This window comes from Leopardus geoffroyi, chromosome B1, assembly GCF_018350155.1.
Source record: "Leopardus geoffroyi isolate Oge1 chromosome B1, O.geoffroyi_Oge1_pat1.0, whole genome shotgun sequence".
Taxonomy (NCBI): Eukaryota; Metazoa; Chordata; class Mammalia; order Carnivora; family Felidae; genus Leopardus; species Leopardus geoffroyi.
In genome coordinates this window covers 155,146,972-155,166,997 of record NC_059327.1, presented here as the reverse complement: position 1 = coordinate 155,166,997, position 20,026 = coordinate 155,146,972, and the positions used below count along the sequence as shown (strand labels likewise).

At 35.5% G+C, this 20,026-nt stretch overlaps 1 protein-coding gene across 35 annotated transcripts in view; it reads left to right on the top strand.

The window, feature by feature from the left end:
* The window catches only part of ADGRL3 (adhesion G protein-coupled receptor L3), an 828,850-nt gene that overhangs the window by 690,936 nt on the left and 117,888 nt on the right, over positions 1-20,026 (top strand). For all 35 annotated transcript variants that reach the window (XM_045473912.1, XM_045473918.1, XM_045473914.1 and 32 more), the window contains 4 exons: positions 7,099-7,282; positions 8,203-8,325; positions 15,439-15,647; positions 16,649-16,825. In XM_045473912.1, coding sequence (XP_045329868.1) covers positions 7,099-7,282; positions 8,203-8,325; positions 15,439-15,647; positions 16,649-16,825 — 693 coding nt within the window. The remainder of the gene's footprint in view (positions 1-7,098; positions 7,283-8,202; positions 8,326-15,438; positions 15,648-16,648; positions 16,826-20,026) is intronic.

Genomic DNA, 20,026 nt, shown 5'->3' with positions numbered 1-20,026 from the left:
TGTAATTAACTGCCCTCACTATATTGTCATCACTTTTAAGGACAGGAGAACATCTGACTTTCTTGCAGCATCTCAAATGAAGGTACTTAGTTAATATTTGGTGAATAAATGTTGAGTTAGCAAGACGTTTGAATCAAGTTTATAGCTCTATTTACCTCTTATAACACAATATAGATTTGACAGCATTCAATCATTTAATTCTAAATTAGATTTTTAAATAGTACAATAAATTACAGTTTGCTAAAAGCAATACATTTTTAAGCAACAAGGGATGTCTTAAAGAGGCAGTCTTTTCTATGAAATTTTTAGTTTCATCTTGTTCTACTGTTAAGGGCTCTTATTACTACATTAAGGTCAGTTGTGTTATATAATCTAATTTTAATTAAGACTTGAAAATGCCAACACTTCACTGTAATATAAAAGGGAATTCAGAGATTAGTAGTTTTTATATGCTTAATAATATTAAATGACAGTGATTGTAAAAAGAACCTTAGGTTTATTGATCAGATGTGTAAATATCAGTCACTCAACTTGACTTCTAATAAAAAAAAATAAATCCAGCAAGTTCAAAACTGTTTTTGAAGACTCCTCTAACATTTGATCTTTAAAACTTTGATTTGAATCAATATATAAAGGTAGATTAGAATACAATGTGCCCTATTCAGCAACAATTTTAAACTTTTGCTCTATTTTATTTTTTTCCCAACTGATAACTTTCATATCAACAAGTCAAAAATGAAGAATTAAAGAAAGTTTAATTTTTGAAAGTATAAATCGGTATAAACTATGTTATGTATTTTATATATATAATTATATATTGTATGTTTTATAATATTATATACACACATATATATAGTTAGAAAGCAGGGGATAGGAGCAATGAACACATTTAATTCTCTTTGTCTGCATATCCTGAGATTTATACATGAAGAAAAATATTTAAACATAACTGTATATATAATACATGAGAATAAAATAGCAATGTTCAGCATAATGATTACAGTATATATTGACAAAGAAATACTATATTCAGGAGAACACATCAAAAAACAAAGATATGGAAGTAAAGAGTAAAATAAAATTTCAGATTACTGGAGAGTTTGTCAAAAGTTTGTCAGCAATTTATTACCTTAAATTTATGCACTAAGAGGGAATAATTGCTCTTAACTTTGTAATGGGCTGCCTAATGATAATTTGCATATTTATAAATGTTTGTTCTACTGTAATACAAAATAACTTTTAAAAATAATGAGTAAACTTAATATAGAATTCCTTTTCTATTCTGGTTTTTTTTTGGGGGGGGGCAGGAGGCATCTTCATAATTCTGCTTTCAATTCATCCTTTGATATGTTTTCAGAGGAAATTTTCTAAAAATAGATATCTAAACATATAGCTCCTTTGTTAAAAATACTTAGTGGCTTAATATTTTCTATGCAGTAAAGCCCAAACTTCTATCATACTGAATGAAGACCTTCTAAGATCTGACTTGTACCTACCATTTCTCCCATCACACTCACCTTGTCACACTCTCTTTCCAGGCACCACACACTTTCCTCATCCCAAACTCAACACATTCCCTGCCTTCCTACCGCTTTAGTTTTGTTCTAATCATTAACTTGCTTATTATGTTCTTTAGCCTCAAATTTCCTCATCATAATCAAGAAAGTTTATTCATCTTTTAGTCTCTAACTCAAAATCAAACACCTTCTGGGATCTTTTCTTGTTCTTCCTGTGTAAGAATTCATTACTTTTTGTCCCATATGCTGTGAGTTTTTAGCTCTATTTTGTGCTTACCTTCTGCCTTGGCGTGTAGACAAACTGAAGGCTGACTCTATGTTTTTCTTCTCTTTCCTAACCTCTTCCAACAGTGACTTCCCTAGTTGTTTGCATATCATACATACTTAATAGGACCTCATTGCATTACATTGAAAGTGCACTTTGGTATACTTAAAAACATTTTGGAAAGCTGTTTTGTAGAATATATTGTTGTTATGCATAGTGGATTGCATTTACTACAATAACCTGTGGTTCTGCTTTTCTCCTTTTGAACTCTGATTGTCTTCTTAATTCTCTCTAATTCAGCCTGTCCTCCTTCCAAATCATGTGATGATATCTGAGCACTTTATACCCTCAGAACACCTCTTGGGAGACATGGCAAAAAGTTATAGAACTAGATGTTTTCATTTTCCTATTGTATATAAGGTCATTAATGATTTTGCTCAATGAGCACTTATTGAGTACCTAAAATATCTCAAGGCACTAAAATTTACTTTGGGAAAACACCAGTGAACACAGTCTCTCGCTATGAACATTGTAATCTAGTGAGAAAGCCAGACCACAAGTATGGATAGTTATAGTCAAGGTGAATAAGTACTAAAATGGGAACCCATTATGACATTGAATCTCTAAATGGTAAGGATACAGATAATATGGGCTAGTTCCTAGGGTTTTTTCCTTTGTACTTACGTATCTTTTGCTCTTATAAAACCAATACCTTCAGAGATTATTTTTTCCTGCTAGCATGAAAATGGAGAAAACTCACTTAAGTATGAATCTTCACTGGATGGCAGTCATTCAGCAAAAAGTTATTGAACACTTCTATGCCACACAGTTTTGGCACTTCTAAATGACATAGAGTTGCTGCCTTCATGAGGCATACCTTTTCTTGAGTGAGAGATCTAAATTAGTCATGTGGATAAGTAACTAAGATAAATATTTTATATACTTTAGGTAATGATGCATGATACAGAGAAAACAAAACAGATAACAGATTTACAGGTAGGGGGATTCTCCCTAGGTATGCTGATAATGGAAGAACTCTTTGTACTTGAGCTAAAACCTAAAAAGAGCTTATGATTAAAAAGCCTATCTTCAGACAAATGCAATGGTGGTAAAGTGATATATCTTTTTACAAAGCATTCATTCTATTTGGATCTTTGGTGGTTTTCAAGTGAAGAGAGAGGGGTCACTAAGTTCTCCAGGTGATTTTGCTTTCCTAGTTTGAGACTTACTCCCCACTCTTGAGTAAGAAGTGCCATTGACATGTTTCTCATCACTGATCCTAGGCTATTTCACAAGCATGAACTCTTGGAATAATGACAAAAGCTGTTACTAGAGAGATATATAGCTGGTTTTCCCCCAATTTCGCAGTAGTTATAGCCATTAAGTAAATGCTTCCTTTTGAAATAGTATGATCATACACTTCATAAGATTTTTTTACCAAACATACTACAATTACATGCTATGAGTAAAACTAGTCAAATGAATTTGTTTAAGATCTGAATTTTATGATTGGTGGTCCAATAATGGTGTGTAATGCAAATGTGTATCCAGAAGGATATGGGATGCCCATGATCCTGGGGTGAGTTCAAGTGACTTTTACACTTTCTAATTTATTTTTGATTTTTAGAAACAGTCAAAAGTCACTTTAGAGTCTATCCATAAACTATACAACTGTATAATAAGAGTAATAGCTAATAGTCAAAAGCCCCTGACTACCCCTCATGTTGGAACATAATGAGATTTACTTTCTTGTGTAGTTCTCACTTTGTTGACTGGTTAGAAAACATAAATATGTTCAAAGACACATGGAAATTTAGTGACTATTAGAATGCAAATTTCCAGTGCTGTCTCCTATCCAGTTTTTAGTGTTTTACAAAAAATAATAAAGTGAGTTAGCATTTTGTTTCTGACAAGTACATTTTTTATTAAATTTACTTTTCTGAATTTTAGATTATTTCAATCTGTACCTGTCAAAACCATTAGGTGATTTTTTTTCCTCCCAGATCAAATCATTTTTTTGAGAATATAAATTTAAGATAAATGCAAGACCAAGCATATTTTCTTCCAAACTTATCATATACATTTTAGATTAGAAAAATATAGCAGAAAAAGAGAAATCAGTGAGAGCTGTTGGACATTAAGTGATGTCCCAGTACCTTACTTTAATCAAATTTATTGTACATTCCCTGTTTAATTTTGGTTCTAAGCATAGGTAAGCTCATTTCCTTGTAACCAAATAAAATGAAAGTCAATATGTTTGTAAGGAGATGTTGTTGAACTGATGAAAGCAATGCAAATAACTAGTTTGACCATACACACACACACACACACACACACACACACACACACACTGACCTCATGTCATCATTTGTGGGTAAAATATACAAATGCAGAAATGTATAAGGAAAACAAAATATAGATATTCTTTTGTCACTGAAGAGTTGTGACTATTTAATTGGCATCATTAAACTGGTAACAGGGACATATCAGCAAACTTTGGGAAGTTTAAACACTGTATTACACTAGCAGAAAACAGGACAGTTTTTTCAAACCTCTAAAATACACATTATGAATTATTTAATACACATGTTCCTGTACTCTCCTATTCTTCACAGCTTAAGGTGGCATAGTCTTACACCAGTTAAGTAGTGAAACAGTTTATGAAGATTGCGTTGTAGAAGTTATTCCTTACAGATCTCACTTCAGAACGGATATTTTGTAATTATCAGATAGTACATGTGCTTCATTCAGTGAACACCCCCCTCCTCCCAAACTGGATTTGGATATCCAATGAAAGTCAATGTAAGATTATACCTTAAGCACGTGTTATGAGCCAGGCAACATAAATGCATTTATATTGCCAAGCAATATAAAATGGTTATATCATCATCTCTAATTTACAGATGAGGTACAGACAAGTTAAGTAACTTGCTCAACATCACACAGCTAGTAAGTGGCACAGTCCAGGTACAAACTCAGGAGATGTGGTTCCAAATCCCATACTCCAGTTTTACCACTACAGGATTCTGTCTCCCAATCCTTGTGTTGCCATTTCCTTAAATTTACACTTAAGCAGTCACAATAGATGCTTTTTAAAGAAGAATGAATAAATATTAGATTTGTGTCTTAACCCATCCAGATTTTAGGACTATATGTTATGTCTCCCTCTTCTACAATAAACTTGGAAATCATTTGGGCTGTAATAGAAAGCTTCCTTAAAGATTATAACTTATTTGGGAAGTTGCAATGGTACTAAAATTTGTAACTATAAAAAATACTGCACTACATACATTTTTTGGGTGCAAAACGGAGATAAATTAGTAAGGGGTGCCTTTGGTTTGTTACCCATTCAAACATGGTATTTTACCTAAAGCAGTCTGTTGTAAATGGGTAGCCTTTAGAACATTTTCAGAGTTGACTACAGTTGTTTGTTTTTCTTGTTTTTCTTGTCTTTTTTCCTCCTTTTGCATTTTTTGAAATTAAAAAAAAATAAAAACAATAAAGGGTGGAGCAGAAATACTGCATTTATCCCTAGTAAAATTTTCCCTGAGGTAAGGTTTAAATTAATCAGTGTTAAGATTGTTAAATAATGTTAAAATGGCTGCTCCTTAAAGAGCAGGCATACTTTCTGTTGCATGTGGGGTTTTCAGAGCATTTCCAGTGAGTTCAAAGGATCATCTAATCACAGAAAGAATACTGCTTTGCACTTGAGAGATGGAGGTTCTCTGGCTTCTGAAGATACCTAAACTTTTTTTGTTCATTTATTTCCTATGTGGCACCTCCTTTTTGGCATATCCTGTTGGCGTTATCCCTATGGAGGACGTCCTGAAAAGCAGATCGTTTTGTTGTGATCGGAAATGCTTTTGTCTGACTTCTAGGTCATGCTTTAAACTCAGAACACATGACAAAACTAAATGACAGAACTATGTCAAAACGCCCAGTCGTTAAACTCATGAGAGATTTTTTTGGTGTTCTTTTGCTAGTTTTTTTGTTTTAAATGATGCAAAATATTCAAGTTGCGAGTGGGACTATTTTAAATAAACGTCCAGTGATGTTGCTTTTTGGCCAGAACTTGGAATCGCGGGGGAAAAATATCAAGAACAAACAACTCTTATCAAAAGGCAAATTAGTTTTTGAAGCTGGTGTTAATTGGCAGCCAAGGTGTTTCATTATGAAGCTGAATTTTTAACAGTTGTTACTTGGTTACTATGAAAACACCAGCCAGAAGAAAACACTGCAGTGTAATGGATATTTCTTCAATCTCTCCTAATCCTTCTTCCAGTGTGTCAGTAACGTGAGTCTTGTTTTAAAACATCCATGCGCTCTGTAGAAAGTGCCTGTGTTGGCCATTTATTCAAGTTTATTTCACGATTAGATACATATTTCATAATCAACGGTATCAGGGATGATCACTTTAAAACTGCAGGTTTTATATTTTTCTATTTTGCAATTCTCCGTTTGAATGAAACCTTAGGAAGACCTTATTGGGAGAACTTTTTTTTTTTTCCTTTGTAACCTAGAGCATAAAGCTAACCACGGGAAATATATAAATTGTAACTAGGGAGATGATTCTTTTGGATGAAGCAATGAGAACTCTGGTGCTTTATCTCTGTGGGTACCTACTGCTGTTTTTTTTAAAAGGAAAACACCTAAGGGCTACAGGTAGCAATTTCCAACTGTTTACTCCCCTCCCTAACAGTAAACAGCATGAAGAAGGTTTTTCTTCACACATAACATATCCAAAGCCCCTGGGAGTATGTATGCTTTGATACATTTTTTTCCCATTCTGACATTTTACCAGCTGGTTAAGAAAAAAATTGCTTTGCTCAGTGAGTCCTCAACCTATAGGCAACTAATTCTTATATTGTCCTGTCTATAGTCATCCCTTTCATCTGTTGTATTCAGCATGTAGTTTTATGGTGATGTATAGAAAAAAAATCTTTTTTTTTCTGTGGGTAATATGATAAAAGTGTTGGTTTCAATTACTTGCCAACAGTTCCCCAGCCAAATAATTTAATTATGTGATTATAGTCTTATTGAAGCCTTTGCTATTGATTCTAAGAAGCAAGCACAGATCTATTTGTTGTCCTTCAAAACAAAAGCTGATTTTTCTCTTGCCTTGCAGTCTCAGCTAGGGTTTTAACAGAAAAAAAAATAATGAATGCTTCTGCTGCAGCATGTCACAGGGGAGGCTGGGACAATACTGAACTCATGCACACCGCTGATCCTTGCTTGCTGAGCAACATGTACACCTGGATTTCTGACAGCTCTGTGAGTTCACTAGAGACCTCTGTCATTCTGTTCATCCTCTTGTAGGCAATGGTCGAGACAGTTAACAACCTCCTCCAGCCACAAGCCTCAAATGCATGGAGAGACCTGACTACAAGTGATCAACTACGTGCAGCGACCATGTTGCTTGACACTGTGGAGGAAAGCGCTTTTGTGCTGGCTGATAACCTTTTGAAGACTGACATTGTCAGAGAGAACACAGACAATATTCGTAAGTGGCCTTTGTTATACAGAAGGGCCAGAGACCCTTGTACAGCAGAAGAGAGAAAAGAAAAAAAAATTCTGTGGTAGCCCAGATATTATGAGTGATTTTTATTTCAATGGAGATCAGTGATTCTTTTCTATAATTGGAAGGATATCACTTGCCATTGGCTTAAAAGGGTCCTCATAATCAGGTATGTTATCCTCCTTAGGACATTCCAATATTGGATATATTAACCTGAGATCAATCACAGTGAGGTCCTTTGCTTTGTATGTCTGAATGTATCTATGCATGTATTTGTGCTATTTAAAATTTTATCCTCCTAATACAGTGCTTATGGGTCACTTCAGTTATAATAAGAATGTCTCTGAATTATATACTATAAAGAAATCAGTCATTTAAGTGAAGGTGATAAAACCATTTTTTGTAATTGTGTTATTGGCTCATAAGGAATGTAAATCTCTTTTTATTGTGCATAAGGATGTAGCTGACAGTTTTATTTCAGAAGATTTGATAAAGCTGTTTCAAGCTTATTAGATTTAAAGACACATCAATTTTGATATCATAGTACAGCTCTAGATTATAAAAATATTTTTACTTAATTCACAAGATAAAGATACATTTTGAAAATAAACTTAATGTAAATGACGAAGTATAAGGATTTGAGCTTGAATTTTAAATTTTAGGCTTTATAATTGATACATTTGTATTCTTATTTACCTGATTTTAATAGCTTGGTTTCCTTTACTTTAAAATACTAAAGAAATACTTTGTAAATGAAACATTGAAGTACTATAAACTTTGACTACTATAAATTAATAGAACATTAATTCCAGTGTTTTGATTTCAGAAATATTTTAGTGATTTAGGAAATCATCTTAGCTTTGGTGCATTTCTCAGTGAAGACTGATAACTCTTTCCATTAACAGAATTGGAAGTTGCAAGGCTGAGCACAGAAGGAAACTTAGAAGACCTAAAATTTCCAGAAAACATGGGTCATGGAAGCACTATCCAGCTTTCCGCAAATACTCTAAAACAAAATGGTCGAAACGGTAGGTTAGCGTTTGTTTGTTAAGCATGATGAAATTGAACTTATCATCAATGCCTTGTTTCTTGGCTTGGGAGTTTATATCTGCTATCCAAAAGCTCTCCTCTCATTCAACTATTGTCTTTCTCCTCTTATCTTCTGCAGCAGCAACACTGCAATGTACGTGTCCACAAAATTCTCAGTCAGATTTGGAAATTGTTCTATTCCTTTTCAGTTGGAGTAAAATGTCAGACACTTGAAACTGAGGAGAATTAATGACCAACAAAATCCAGATATCTGACTTTTTTCTTCAAAGGAGTAATTCCCCCTGAGTTGACAGATTTAGTTTATAAAATTTTTAATGGAAATTTTAATTCTAATTTTAAAATTGTATGTCTTTTTTTCCTTATTCACTTATTTTTGAAAGTGTTTCTATGATTTTTCTTTGCAACACATACAGAAAATTTAACTGTGAGAAGATGACTTTGGGGGTGCCTGGGTGGCTCAGTCAGTTGAGCCTCCAACTTCGGCTCCAGTTCATGATCTCACAGTCTATCAGCGCAGAGCCTATTTCAGATCTTCTGTCTCCCTCTCTCTGCCCCTCCCCCGCTCACTCTAACTAAACAAACAAACAAACAAACTTAAAAAAAAAAAAAAAGATGACCTCAGGAAAAGGAATTGGTAAATGTAGGTCAGTTTAATACTAGAGTAAATTCACTGAATGTAATTAGAATTAAACTCATTGAGAACTAAACTGTGAAAAAAAATTTAAATATAAAATAAACCCAGAGAAAATATGTCTCAAGTGTCACTAGTATTAAATTTTAAAATCATTCTTTTCACTACTATTAAATTTTTAAAAACATTCATTTTCTTTTTTTTTTAAGTTTATTGATTTATTTTGAGAGAGACAGAGACAGTGTGAGTGTGCAAAGGGCTGAAAGGGAGGGAGAGAGAGTCCCAAGCAGTCTCCTCCACACTGTCAGTGCAGAGCCCAACATGGGGCTCGAACCCACAAAACTCTGAGATCATGACCTGAGCAGAAACCAAGACTCCATTGCTTAACTGACTGAGCCACCCAGGCACCCCTAAAAACCGTTCTTTTTACAAACTAAGTGAGATCCTCTGACCTATTTGGTGATAATGGGAAGATGGCCTCAGGTTGTAGCAACCAACTCAGAGCTGGTATTTCATAGTGTCGGGTGAGGGGTTAAAAAAAAAAAAGAAGAATACCAAGAAAAACAAAATATGGCTGTTGTCAGCTGAACACATTATTTTTTTTTTTAATTTTTTTTTAACGTTTATTTATTTTTGAGACCGAGAGAGGCAGAGCATGAACGGGGGAGGGTCAGAGAGAGAGGGAGACACAGAATCGGAAGCAGGCTCCAGGCTCTGGGCCATCATCAGCCCAGAGCCCGACGCGGGGCTCGAACCCACGGACCGCGAGATCGTGACCCGAGCTGAAGTCGGATGCTTAACCGACTGAGCCACCCAGGCGCCCCATGAACACAATTATTTTTTAAGTGTTGGAAATGTTATAAGACTAAGCATATAAATTGTTCTATTGCTAATCTGACTATGTGAATTTTGAGGCAGCAATCAGATTTTCTGTGGAGCAAAGTCATATTTCTACATTAGCTTTCTAACTGGTTTCCCTCCCTCCACTCTTTCCACCCCCCAATAGGATATCCTGTTGACAAAGGGATCTTCCTGAAATGTAAATCTGACCAGTTCTCTTCCAGTTACACTCAGAATGAAATCAGATAATTTCACTAGGGCACCATGGGCTCATCCCCTTTTTCCTGCCTCATCTGCCCCATTTTATGTCTTTTTTTCACATGCTGTCTATGATCCAGTCTATTCTTGATTCTTTTTTTTAATTGAGATATAAGTGACATATAACTTTATATTAGTTTCAGGTATACAATACAATGATTCTATATTTGTATATAGTGTGAAACTATCACAACAATAAGTATAGTTTAATAAGTATATTTATCGCCACATATAGTTATAACATTTTTTCTTGTGATGAGAACTTCTAAGATTTACCCTTTTAGCTACTTTCAAAATATAAAATACAGTATTATTCACCGTGGTCACAATGCTATATATTATATCCCCATGACAACATTTATTTTATAACTGGAAGTTTGTACTTTTTGACCTTTTTCACCCATTTTGCTTACCCATCAACCCCCTGCCTGTGGCAACCACCAGTCTGTTCCCTGTTTCTATGAATTTACTTTGTTTGTTTTGTTATTTTTAAGATTCCACCTATATGTGAGATCATACAGTATTTGTCTTTCCCTATCTGACATATCTCACTTAGCATAATGCCCTCAAGGTCCATCCATGTTATCACAAATGACAAGATTTCATTCTTTTTAATGGCTGAATAATATTTCATTTTTTTACCCATTCATTCATCAATGGACACTTAGGTTGTTTACATGTCTTAGCTCTTATAAATAATGGTGCAATGAATGTGGAATACAGAGATCTTTTTGAGTTAGTGTTTTTGTTTCCTTCAGGTAAAAGCCCAGAAGTGTAATTACTGGATCATATGGTAGATCTATTTTTCATTGGCAGGGGGGGTGGGGAGGGGGCTTCCATAGTGTTTTCCATAATGGCTGCACCAATTTATATCCCCACCAACAGTGCACAAGGATTCTCTTGTCTAGTCGTGATTCTGTTTTTTGAATACCAAGAGTATTTCTGTGTATGATTTTTGCATTTTGATTTTCTTCCTAGAATGCAATTTATACATTTTTTTTTTTATTTAGAAGCTTCTCTATCATTTACTGCTCAGTATAAATCTTGCCTCTTTAGGAAGGGAAGTTTTTCTCTGTCTCCCTGAGGGTCTACCACTCTTTCCTTTTTTAAAATTTAATTTTTTTTTCAAATTTTAATTCAAATTCTAGTTAGTTAACATACAGTGAAATATTGGTTTCAAGAGTAGAATTCAGTGGTGCATTGCTTACATATAACACCCAGTGCTCATCATAACAAGTGGCGCCCTCCTTAAAACCCATCACCCACCTGGCACATCCCCCCCCCCCACCTCCCTCCATCAACCCTCAGTTTGTTTTCTATCATTAAGAGTCTCTTATGATTTGTTTCCCTTGCTCGCTCTCTCTCGTTTTTTCTCTCCCTTATATTTATCTGTTTTCTTTTATTTTTTCTTTTATTATTTTTTAATGTTTATTTATTCTTGAGGGAGAGAGAGACAGAGTGTGAGTGGGAGAGGGGCAGAGAGAGAGGAAGACACAGAATCTGTAGCAGGCTCAAGGCTCCAGGCCTGAGCCAGAGCTCAGAGATCATGACCTGATCTGACATTGGATGCTTAACCGACTGAGCCACCCAGGCTCCCCTGTTTTATTTTTTAATTTCCACATGTGAGTGAAATCATATGGTATTTGTCTTTCTCTGACTTATTTTGCTTGGCATAATACATTCAAGCTCTCTCCATGTCATTGCAAATGGCAAGATTTCATTCTTTTTGATGGCTGGGTAATATTCCATCAAATTATAGCTGGGTAATATACACATACATACATACATACCACATCTTTTTTATCCATTTATCATTTGGGCATTTTGGCATTACTTTTTCATAATTGCTCTTTTCCTATTAACCATTTTGTGCCAATACGTCTTCATAGCAGTTATTCACTTACTATTCATAGTATTCACTTACTATTCATAGCAGTTATTCACTTACTATTATATGAAACTTTATTATTATTCTTTTTAAGTTGCCCATCTATCATCTGACTTGCCCTCTAGACAGTAAGCTCCATGAGAACAGGGACCTTTTCTTACCTGTTCACTGATGTAACCCTAGTGCCTGGCACATGGATAAACTTCTAAGAATTTATCAAGTAAGTGTGTGAGCTAATGACAATTAAAATATGACTATATCAGGGGATACCTGGGTGGCTCAGTCAGTTAAGTGTCTGACTTCAGGTCAGGTCATGATCTAGCGATTTGTGAGTTCAAGTCCTGTGTCCAGCTCTGCGCTGACAGCTCAGAACCTGGAGCCTGCTTTAGATTCTGTGTCTCCCCTTCTCTCTGCTCCTCCCATGCTCATGCTGTGTCTGTGTTTCTCAATAATAAATAAACATTAAACAATTTTTTTTAAAAATATGACTATATTAGTCATATTATGTTTTGTGCTCATTTATTTACTAAAGTAATATGTGCATGTGAGTGTGTGTGCGTGCGTGTGTGTGTGTGTGTGTGTGTGTGTGTGTGTGTTTGCATGTTTTAGGTCACATTTAAGCACTAATTTTGGAGTGGAGAATCTGTAACAATTATATGTGACCAAATGCATTGATAAAACAAGGCAAATGTGCATATGACACTGGCCCACAGGTGGAAATTGATAGGAATTATCAGCCAGTTATATACCAGTTAAAATAAAAGTTGTTACTGTCAACAAGAAAAATACATAGATGTTCTTAAGTATAGCCTTGCAAAATTTAGTATTTTTGTCTTGGATCTAGAGAAAACTGAAATTTAATGCTGTGTTATGACACACCGGAAGTATTTAATGAATTACTGTTGTTTGCTAAATACTGGGTTAACAGATATGGGTTGGAAGTTTAAGAGTTCCCCTTTTCTTTATGGAGCTCTTATCATAATCTCTTTGCTGAATTACTGAAAGGATAATAGATATTTCATGGAATCAGAGAATGCTAGAGAATCAGGCCCAGAAAACATACAAGAGCAAGGAGGCTGACAGCAGTCTGTATCATCACACAGAATCATTGCTGTGAGATGTCACTGCTGCCACAGGTGAAGCACAAGTGAAGGCTGTGTGCTGCTCCACTCCTGCTTCCTTGTGTCACCAGCTCCTCATCCAAAGTCAGAGACTAGTGCATCTGATGGAAGGCATCTAGCTGAGTTGCCCAGGGTAACCTCTTTGCAAGACAGGCTGGGAAAACAGATATACATCCATTTTGTGTCTATAAATCCCTAATAGTAGAGAATTTTCCAAACATGGGAGCACAGTGTAGATGTTGCACAGCCTTCTCCTTCCTCAAAAGAAATATATTAAAATTTGTTTTTATTCTCACTTGACTCTAAGATTCAGGGATAAGGATGGAGATACCCTCATCTTAGTAACCACAGTAGTCAGGATGGTGCCTGGCACTTGGTGAACTGATATGAATTCATACTGGAAGGGAGACGTAGGGATTGATTTATTTTAAGAAACAAATCCATATGGGGGTACCTGGGTGGCTCAGTCAGTTAAGCATTGAACTCTTGATTTCAGCTCAGATCATGATCTCAGTGTTCATGATATCAAGCCCCACATCGGGCTCTGCACTGACAGCACAGAGCCTGCTGGGGATTCTCTCTCTTCCTCTCTCTCTGTTGCATGCTTGTCCCTTGTTTGCATGCACACTCTCTCTCAAAAATAAACATAAAAAAAGAAAATGATACGATAAAAAATATGTTAAAAGAAGGTTCATTTTACTGAAGATTGCATGGAAAGAAATAGTCATAAGGGAAAAGATGAGGTGGAAGGATGTATGGAGAAAGTGACCTTGAAAGAACATGGTAATTGAATTTTAAGACAGATAAGGATTTTGAATTCTTGTTTGTTTTATTGCAATTGAGATAAAATTTACATACAATAAAATGCACATAGCTTAAGTATGCAGCTTGATGAATTTGATAATTGTATTTCTTCTGTAATATTACATAAAATAAGATACAAATCTCTTCTATTACCTAGAAATTATTACCCCTTTCCAGTCTTCTTACCCTTTCTCCCCATCTGATTAAACTACTCTCTTCTCACTCGTGTCTCTATAGACAGATTTTGCCTGTTCTTAGACTTCATACAACTGGCATCAGATAGAATGTACTCTTTTCTGTCTGTATTGTTTAACTGAACGTAATATTTCGGGGATTCTGTCATCATGCTCTAATAGTAGTTTGTTCTTTGCTCTATCAGGCATTCTTTATTGATGCATAGTATAATGCATTATATTAATATGCCATCATTTATTTGTCTATTGATATATTTTTGTGTTATTTCCATTGGGGGAGTATTATGAATAAGAATGCTATTAACAATCTTATACAATTTTTTTTTTTTTTGCCGATATATGTTTTCACTTATCTAGAAGGGGTAGATATTTGACTTTGTAAGAAATCACCATTTTCCAAATAGTTGAAGCATTTTCCATTTGCCTCAGCAGTGGCCAGGAGCTCCAGTTGTTCTACATCTTTATAAATGTTAGTGTGATCAGTCATTTTGATTTTTTTTTCAACGTTTATTTATTTTTGGGACAGAGAGAGAGCATGAACGGGGGAGGGGCAGAGAGAGAGGGAGACACAGAATCGGAAACAGGCTCCAGGCTCTGAGCCATCAGCCCAGAGCCTGACGCGGGGCTCGAACTCACGGACCGCGAGATCGTGACCTGGCCGAAGTCGGACGCTTAACCGACTACGCCACCCAGGCGCCCCCATTTTGATTTTTAAAATTCCAGTGGGTATCAAATGGTATCTAAATGTGCTCCTTCATTTTTATTTCAATAATTATTAATGATGTTGATAATGTTTCATGATTTTTCTAACATATATGTTTATGTCTTTTGCCACTTTCATGCGTTATTTATTCTTTTTTTATTGATCAGCAGAAATGCTATAGAGAGTCATGAGTTTCATATATATTATTGTTAATACTATATTTTGATAGACACATTTTTATATTTCACAAAATACAGTTTACCACTTTTTTTCTTTTATGGTTAATATTTTTGGGTCTATCCAAGTCATCCTTGCCTACTCCAAGATCACAAAGATCCTACATTTTTTTCCAGAGACTTCATGGTTTTTATGTTGAGGTCTATGATCTGTCTTTAAGTTTTGAGTATGGAGTGAGGTAGGGATTGGCATTCATCTTTTGAAATACCAAAATGTAATTTTTTTCAGCATCATTTGACATTTCTTTTCTCATGAATGACTTGGCACTGTAGTTAAAATGAATGTTTAATTTTGTTGTAAATAAGTACTGTGTGGATTTGATTATCATGTAATTAGCACTATCTAAGTTAAATGGGATGTACGAAATAATCAGAGTTTCTTCCCAACTTATAATTCACATTTACATTTTTTTCAGGAGAAATCAGAGTGGCCTTTGTCCTGTATAACAACTTGGGTCCTTATTTGTCCACGGAGAATGCCAGCATGAAGTTGGGAACAGAGGCTATGTCCACCAATCATTCTGTTATTGTCAATTCCCCTGTTATTACAGCAGCAATAAACAAAGAGTTCAGCAATAAAGTTTATTTAGCTGATCCTGTGGTGTTCACTGTTAAACATATTAAGGTAAGAAAATGGCATGTTAAATTTAGCTATGTGCATTATTTGTATTTGTTACAGCATGAACATGAAGTATATTAATTTTCCCTCCATTTTTTCTTATTATTCAACAGGTAAGCAATTCATTATGTATAAAATGATAGTGGTGATTTTTTTTTCAGAAATGAAGGAGGATAGTAATTCTTTAACGTGTAAATGCTTCTGGTAAAAATATTTATAGATGGATTTATAAATGTGTCTCCATAATTAAAAAGAGCTAGCAATACATTTAGTGGAATTGGACATGACTTCATATATGATGTTACATGTAATTATGTCTTTATACATAGGTATATTTTTATGTATGTAGAAAGATTATATTGTAAATTGAACAAAGATTTCTGAAGACCATGTTTTCAGACGTTGATTGTTTAAATTCTTTATAATGTACAATACTTTGAAATTAGTTGAAGGCATTCTGAGACATTGATACTAGTATTCCATCAATATTAATTTTTTAAAAAGTAAACTTACCTCTACTCAGAGGAAATAAACAACATATATTCAAATTTGCTTAGGCTTGATGAGGCCCACTTACTTTAAAAACACTGGTATACATATGTTTTCACTCTTATGTGGATCCTGAGAAACTTAACAGAAACCCTTGGGGGAGGGGAAGGAAAAAAAAAAAGAGGTTAGAGTGGGAGAGAGCCAAAGCATAAGAGACTCTTAAAAACTGAGAACAAACTGAGGGTTGATGGGGGGTGGGAGGAAGGGGAGGGTGGGTGATGGGTATTGAAGAGGGCATCTTTTGGGATGAGCACTGGGTGTTGTATGGAAACCAATTTGACAATAAATTTCATATATTAAAAAAAAAGAAAAAAAAACAAAAAAACACTGGTATACATCTCCATAAAAGTTGGAACAAAGGATGAACTTGTGTTAAATGTAAAGAAAAATGCCTATCTAATTTACGTGATCATAAAGTAGTTATTGGCTTTATTGATTTTTTTTTTTTTTCCCTGTAGCAGTCCGAGGAGAATTTCAACCCTAACTGTTCATTTTGGAGCTATTCCAAGCGCACAATGACAGGTTACTGGTCAACACAAGGCTGTCGGCTCCTAACAACAAATAAGACACATACTACATGCTCTTGTAACCACTTAACCAATTTTGCAGTACTGATGGCACATGTGGAAGTTAAGGTAAGATATATACCATAAAATAAAGATGTCTAAGCATATGGTCAGGATACCATTGTAAAAAGCCCTAACTCCACAGACCAGTCTTACTCAAAGATTTTCCACTTTTCTAGTAATTCTATAAAGAAACTCTCTATGGTTCAACCCATATCCTCCTGGATGATTCAAAGAAGCCTTTTTTTGTTCTATTATCAACATAGTTTATAAAATTGAAGTTCACTTATAAAATAAAATTGTGCTTATAAAATTCCCCTTACTCTCATCTGCTCTTACTTTGTATGAATAAATGAGATCTCATGAACAAAACAAACTAGGACCCCCAGGATCTCGTAGTTTGGAAACTAACAAGCTATGCATAGGATTAAATATGCCAAAATGACTCTTGGGAAAACAGCCATTAGCACAATAAAAAATGCCTGGCAATGCAAAGGGCTTAGCAAATTCTAATATAATGTAGTGAGTTTTGTCCATTCGAGAAAAGCCTATTCTAAGGAAAAATCCAGGTGATAGGTAGTTTCCAAAGTCAAAAACATAGCTAAGTTGGCTGTATCAGTCTCCTCCCAGCATGATGTTGGCTGCCATAGGAAACATGAAGAGGATTTAATTTCAGATATACTTAGGACGTAAAAATACAAAGAGTTTATTAACTTGGTTATAGAGATTGATGGGTTAGTACCAAGAAAGTATATGCTTACAGTTTCTCTTCTCATCTCCCTGATGTCAATAAAAAGAGAGGAAGGATTACTCTCCAACATGTTTTCAAAGATAAAAACTGTGGCAAAGGTTTTATCTACTTGATGTCATTTTTCCAAATGATTTCATCCAAAATATTCTTTGACACTGTTGAATTTAGAGATAGTATGGATATCCCAGAAGGAGACCCAATCCAAACCCTGTTAGCATCTTGAAAGTAAATTACCTTAGCTGTGTCAGCACTGTTGAAATTTTGATCTTTAAAGGACTACATGCGCTATTTTGTCAGAGTGTCACAAATTGATCTAGTTTAAGCAAGACTGGCTATACCAACAAATGTTAGATTTAAACCTGAAATGTGTGAGTGTGGCTCTGGGATTCTATTTGTCCATTTAGGGAATAAATTCAAACACAAAATGGATCTTATTTGAAACAATAAAAAAATATCATTTTTTGTTCAAGGCTTTGTATAGCAACATCTCCTCAATCCATTATGCAAGAATTCGGACGATGACCATTATTGTAGGTCAACAAGAGATAATATAAATGCAAAATATTTTCCCTTAGCTGTTAGTCGGACACCCTAGATGTCTTGGTTTTCAGTACCATAGTCTCATGATTGCCAGTCAGCGTCATTTTGATCTCACAGCATGCTTTTGGCACTTGAAAAACAGAAAACAAGCAGTTTGAACAACACTACAAGTCCCAAAGAAATACACTAACCAAACTTACATTAGACTAATTTCTAAAATAGAACACCAATTTATCTGTGCACAGTGAGAAATACAGCAGCCAGTTGGAATAGATATTTGTTGTTCGCTTGTCCGTCACTTTCTAACTCCACAGGAAAATATATGAAGGAAACGAAATTACATTGGGTAGTTTTGTTTGATGAGCTTGGGAAGAGAGCAAGAGGAATTGAGTAATCTCATAGCAGTTGCCGTTAAGCTGTGGTACCCTGATGCATGGGTACCCCGATTCCTTCCAGACTCCACATGTGCACCATACATGCTGCCCTTACCTATCATCTATGTTATCTTTGCTGTTTATATGGAACTTTTTTTTTAAATCAACATTTGAACACTTAAGTAAAGGTATTGACATGTTGGCTGCTACACAGGAAGCTCCCAGTAATTGTAAGTTCCTCTTTCCCATCTGCCAGAGATAATTTTTGCTCCAGCATTCCACGGAAGCTTCTGGCCGTCAAGAAACTCACATTTTTGATGGGGAGAGGGAAGTAGGCAAGGGAAGAGAAGTGAAGGTGCAGTCATAATTTTGATAAGTATTGTAAATGAGATTTCCACTGTGATTTCATAATGCAGAGGAAGGTCATTTATTAAGGCAGGGCTGCTCAGAAAAGGTTTATCAAAAAATGATTCTGTTCTGAAGGATGAATAGGATGTATTTAGTAGGGCAACGTGAGGAGAATTTGCACTGACCGCATTCTTGCAACACTTTCTTCACTTTACCTTGGGTATACCACTCCCTCTTGTTTCTTTCCTTCCTCAGTGGCTGGTCCTTCTTAGATTCCTTTGCTGGTCCCTCCTCATCTCTGTGACCTCTCATTGCTTCTCTGGCCCAAGTGTAATCTTAGATCTAGAATAGGCATTATCTCTTCTTTGTCCCTAGATGATCTCCTATACTCATATGTCTCTAAACATCGTATGATTCCCAGACGTCTATCTCCATTTTTTAACTCCAGACTCCTAGATTCAGCTGCTGACTTATTATATCCACTTAGGCTTCTAATAAGTGTCTCCATTCTAGAACTACACTTCTGTGTAGTTCTGCCCTTCCTGGTGTTCAAGCCCTAAGCCATGCACCATCCTTGATTTGTTTCTTTTCTTCCTTCATACCACACACCCACCCTATGAGCATATCCTGCAAGATCCAGGATCTGACAGATTCTCAGCATCTTTATCACTACCACCTAGGTTCCAGCCACTGTCATCTATCCTTCTGATTCTAGTTACAGACCCTTCATTGGTCTCCCTGCTTCCCTCCATGCCCCCTCTTAAATTTATTGTCAGTATAGTTGCCAGAGGGGTACTCTTAAAATGTGAGTCAGACCTCACTCTTGTCTGATTCATTCTCAAAAATCAGTTCTGTAATCCCTTCAAAATGCAAATCATGTACTTCATATCTTTGGTTGAATTTGAATGACTCCTTATCTCAATAAGAGCAAATCCCAAATTCTGGCCTCTTTAGCATCTCTTGACCTTTTTTCCTACTACTCTGCCTCTTGCTCGCTTGGCTTCACAGACCTCCTTGCCTTCCACAAACACATCAGGTATTATTAGTTAGACCTGAAAGTCCGCCCCCTCCTCTTACCCCCCAAACAGCCTCATAGCCAACTTCCTCAACTCCTTTAAGTCTCTATTTCACTGTCACCTTTTAAAGAGGCTCACCCTGTCCACACTATTTAAAATTTCAGATTACCCTACCTGCCCCCCACCAAATACTCTGAGGAATAAATAAGGCAAAACAGTTCCCTGACCTACACTTTGTAGT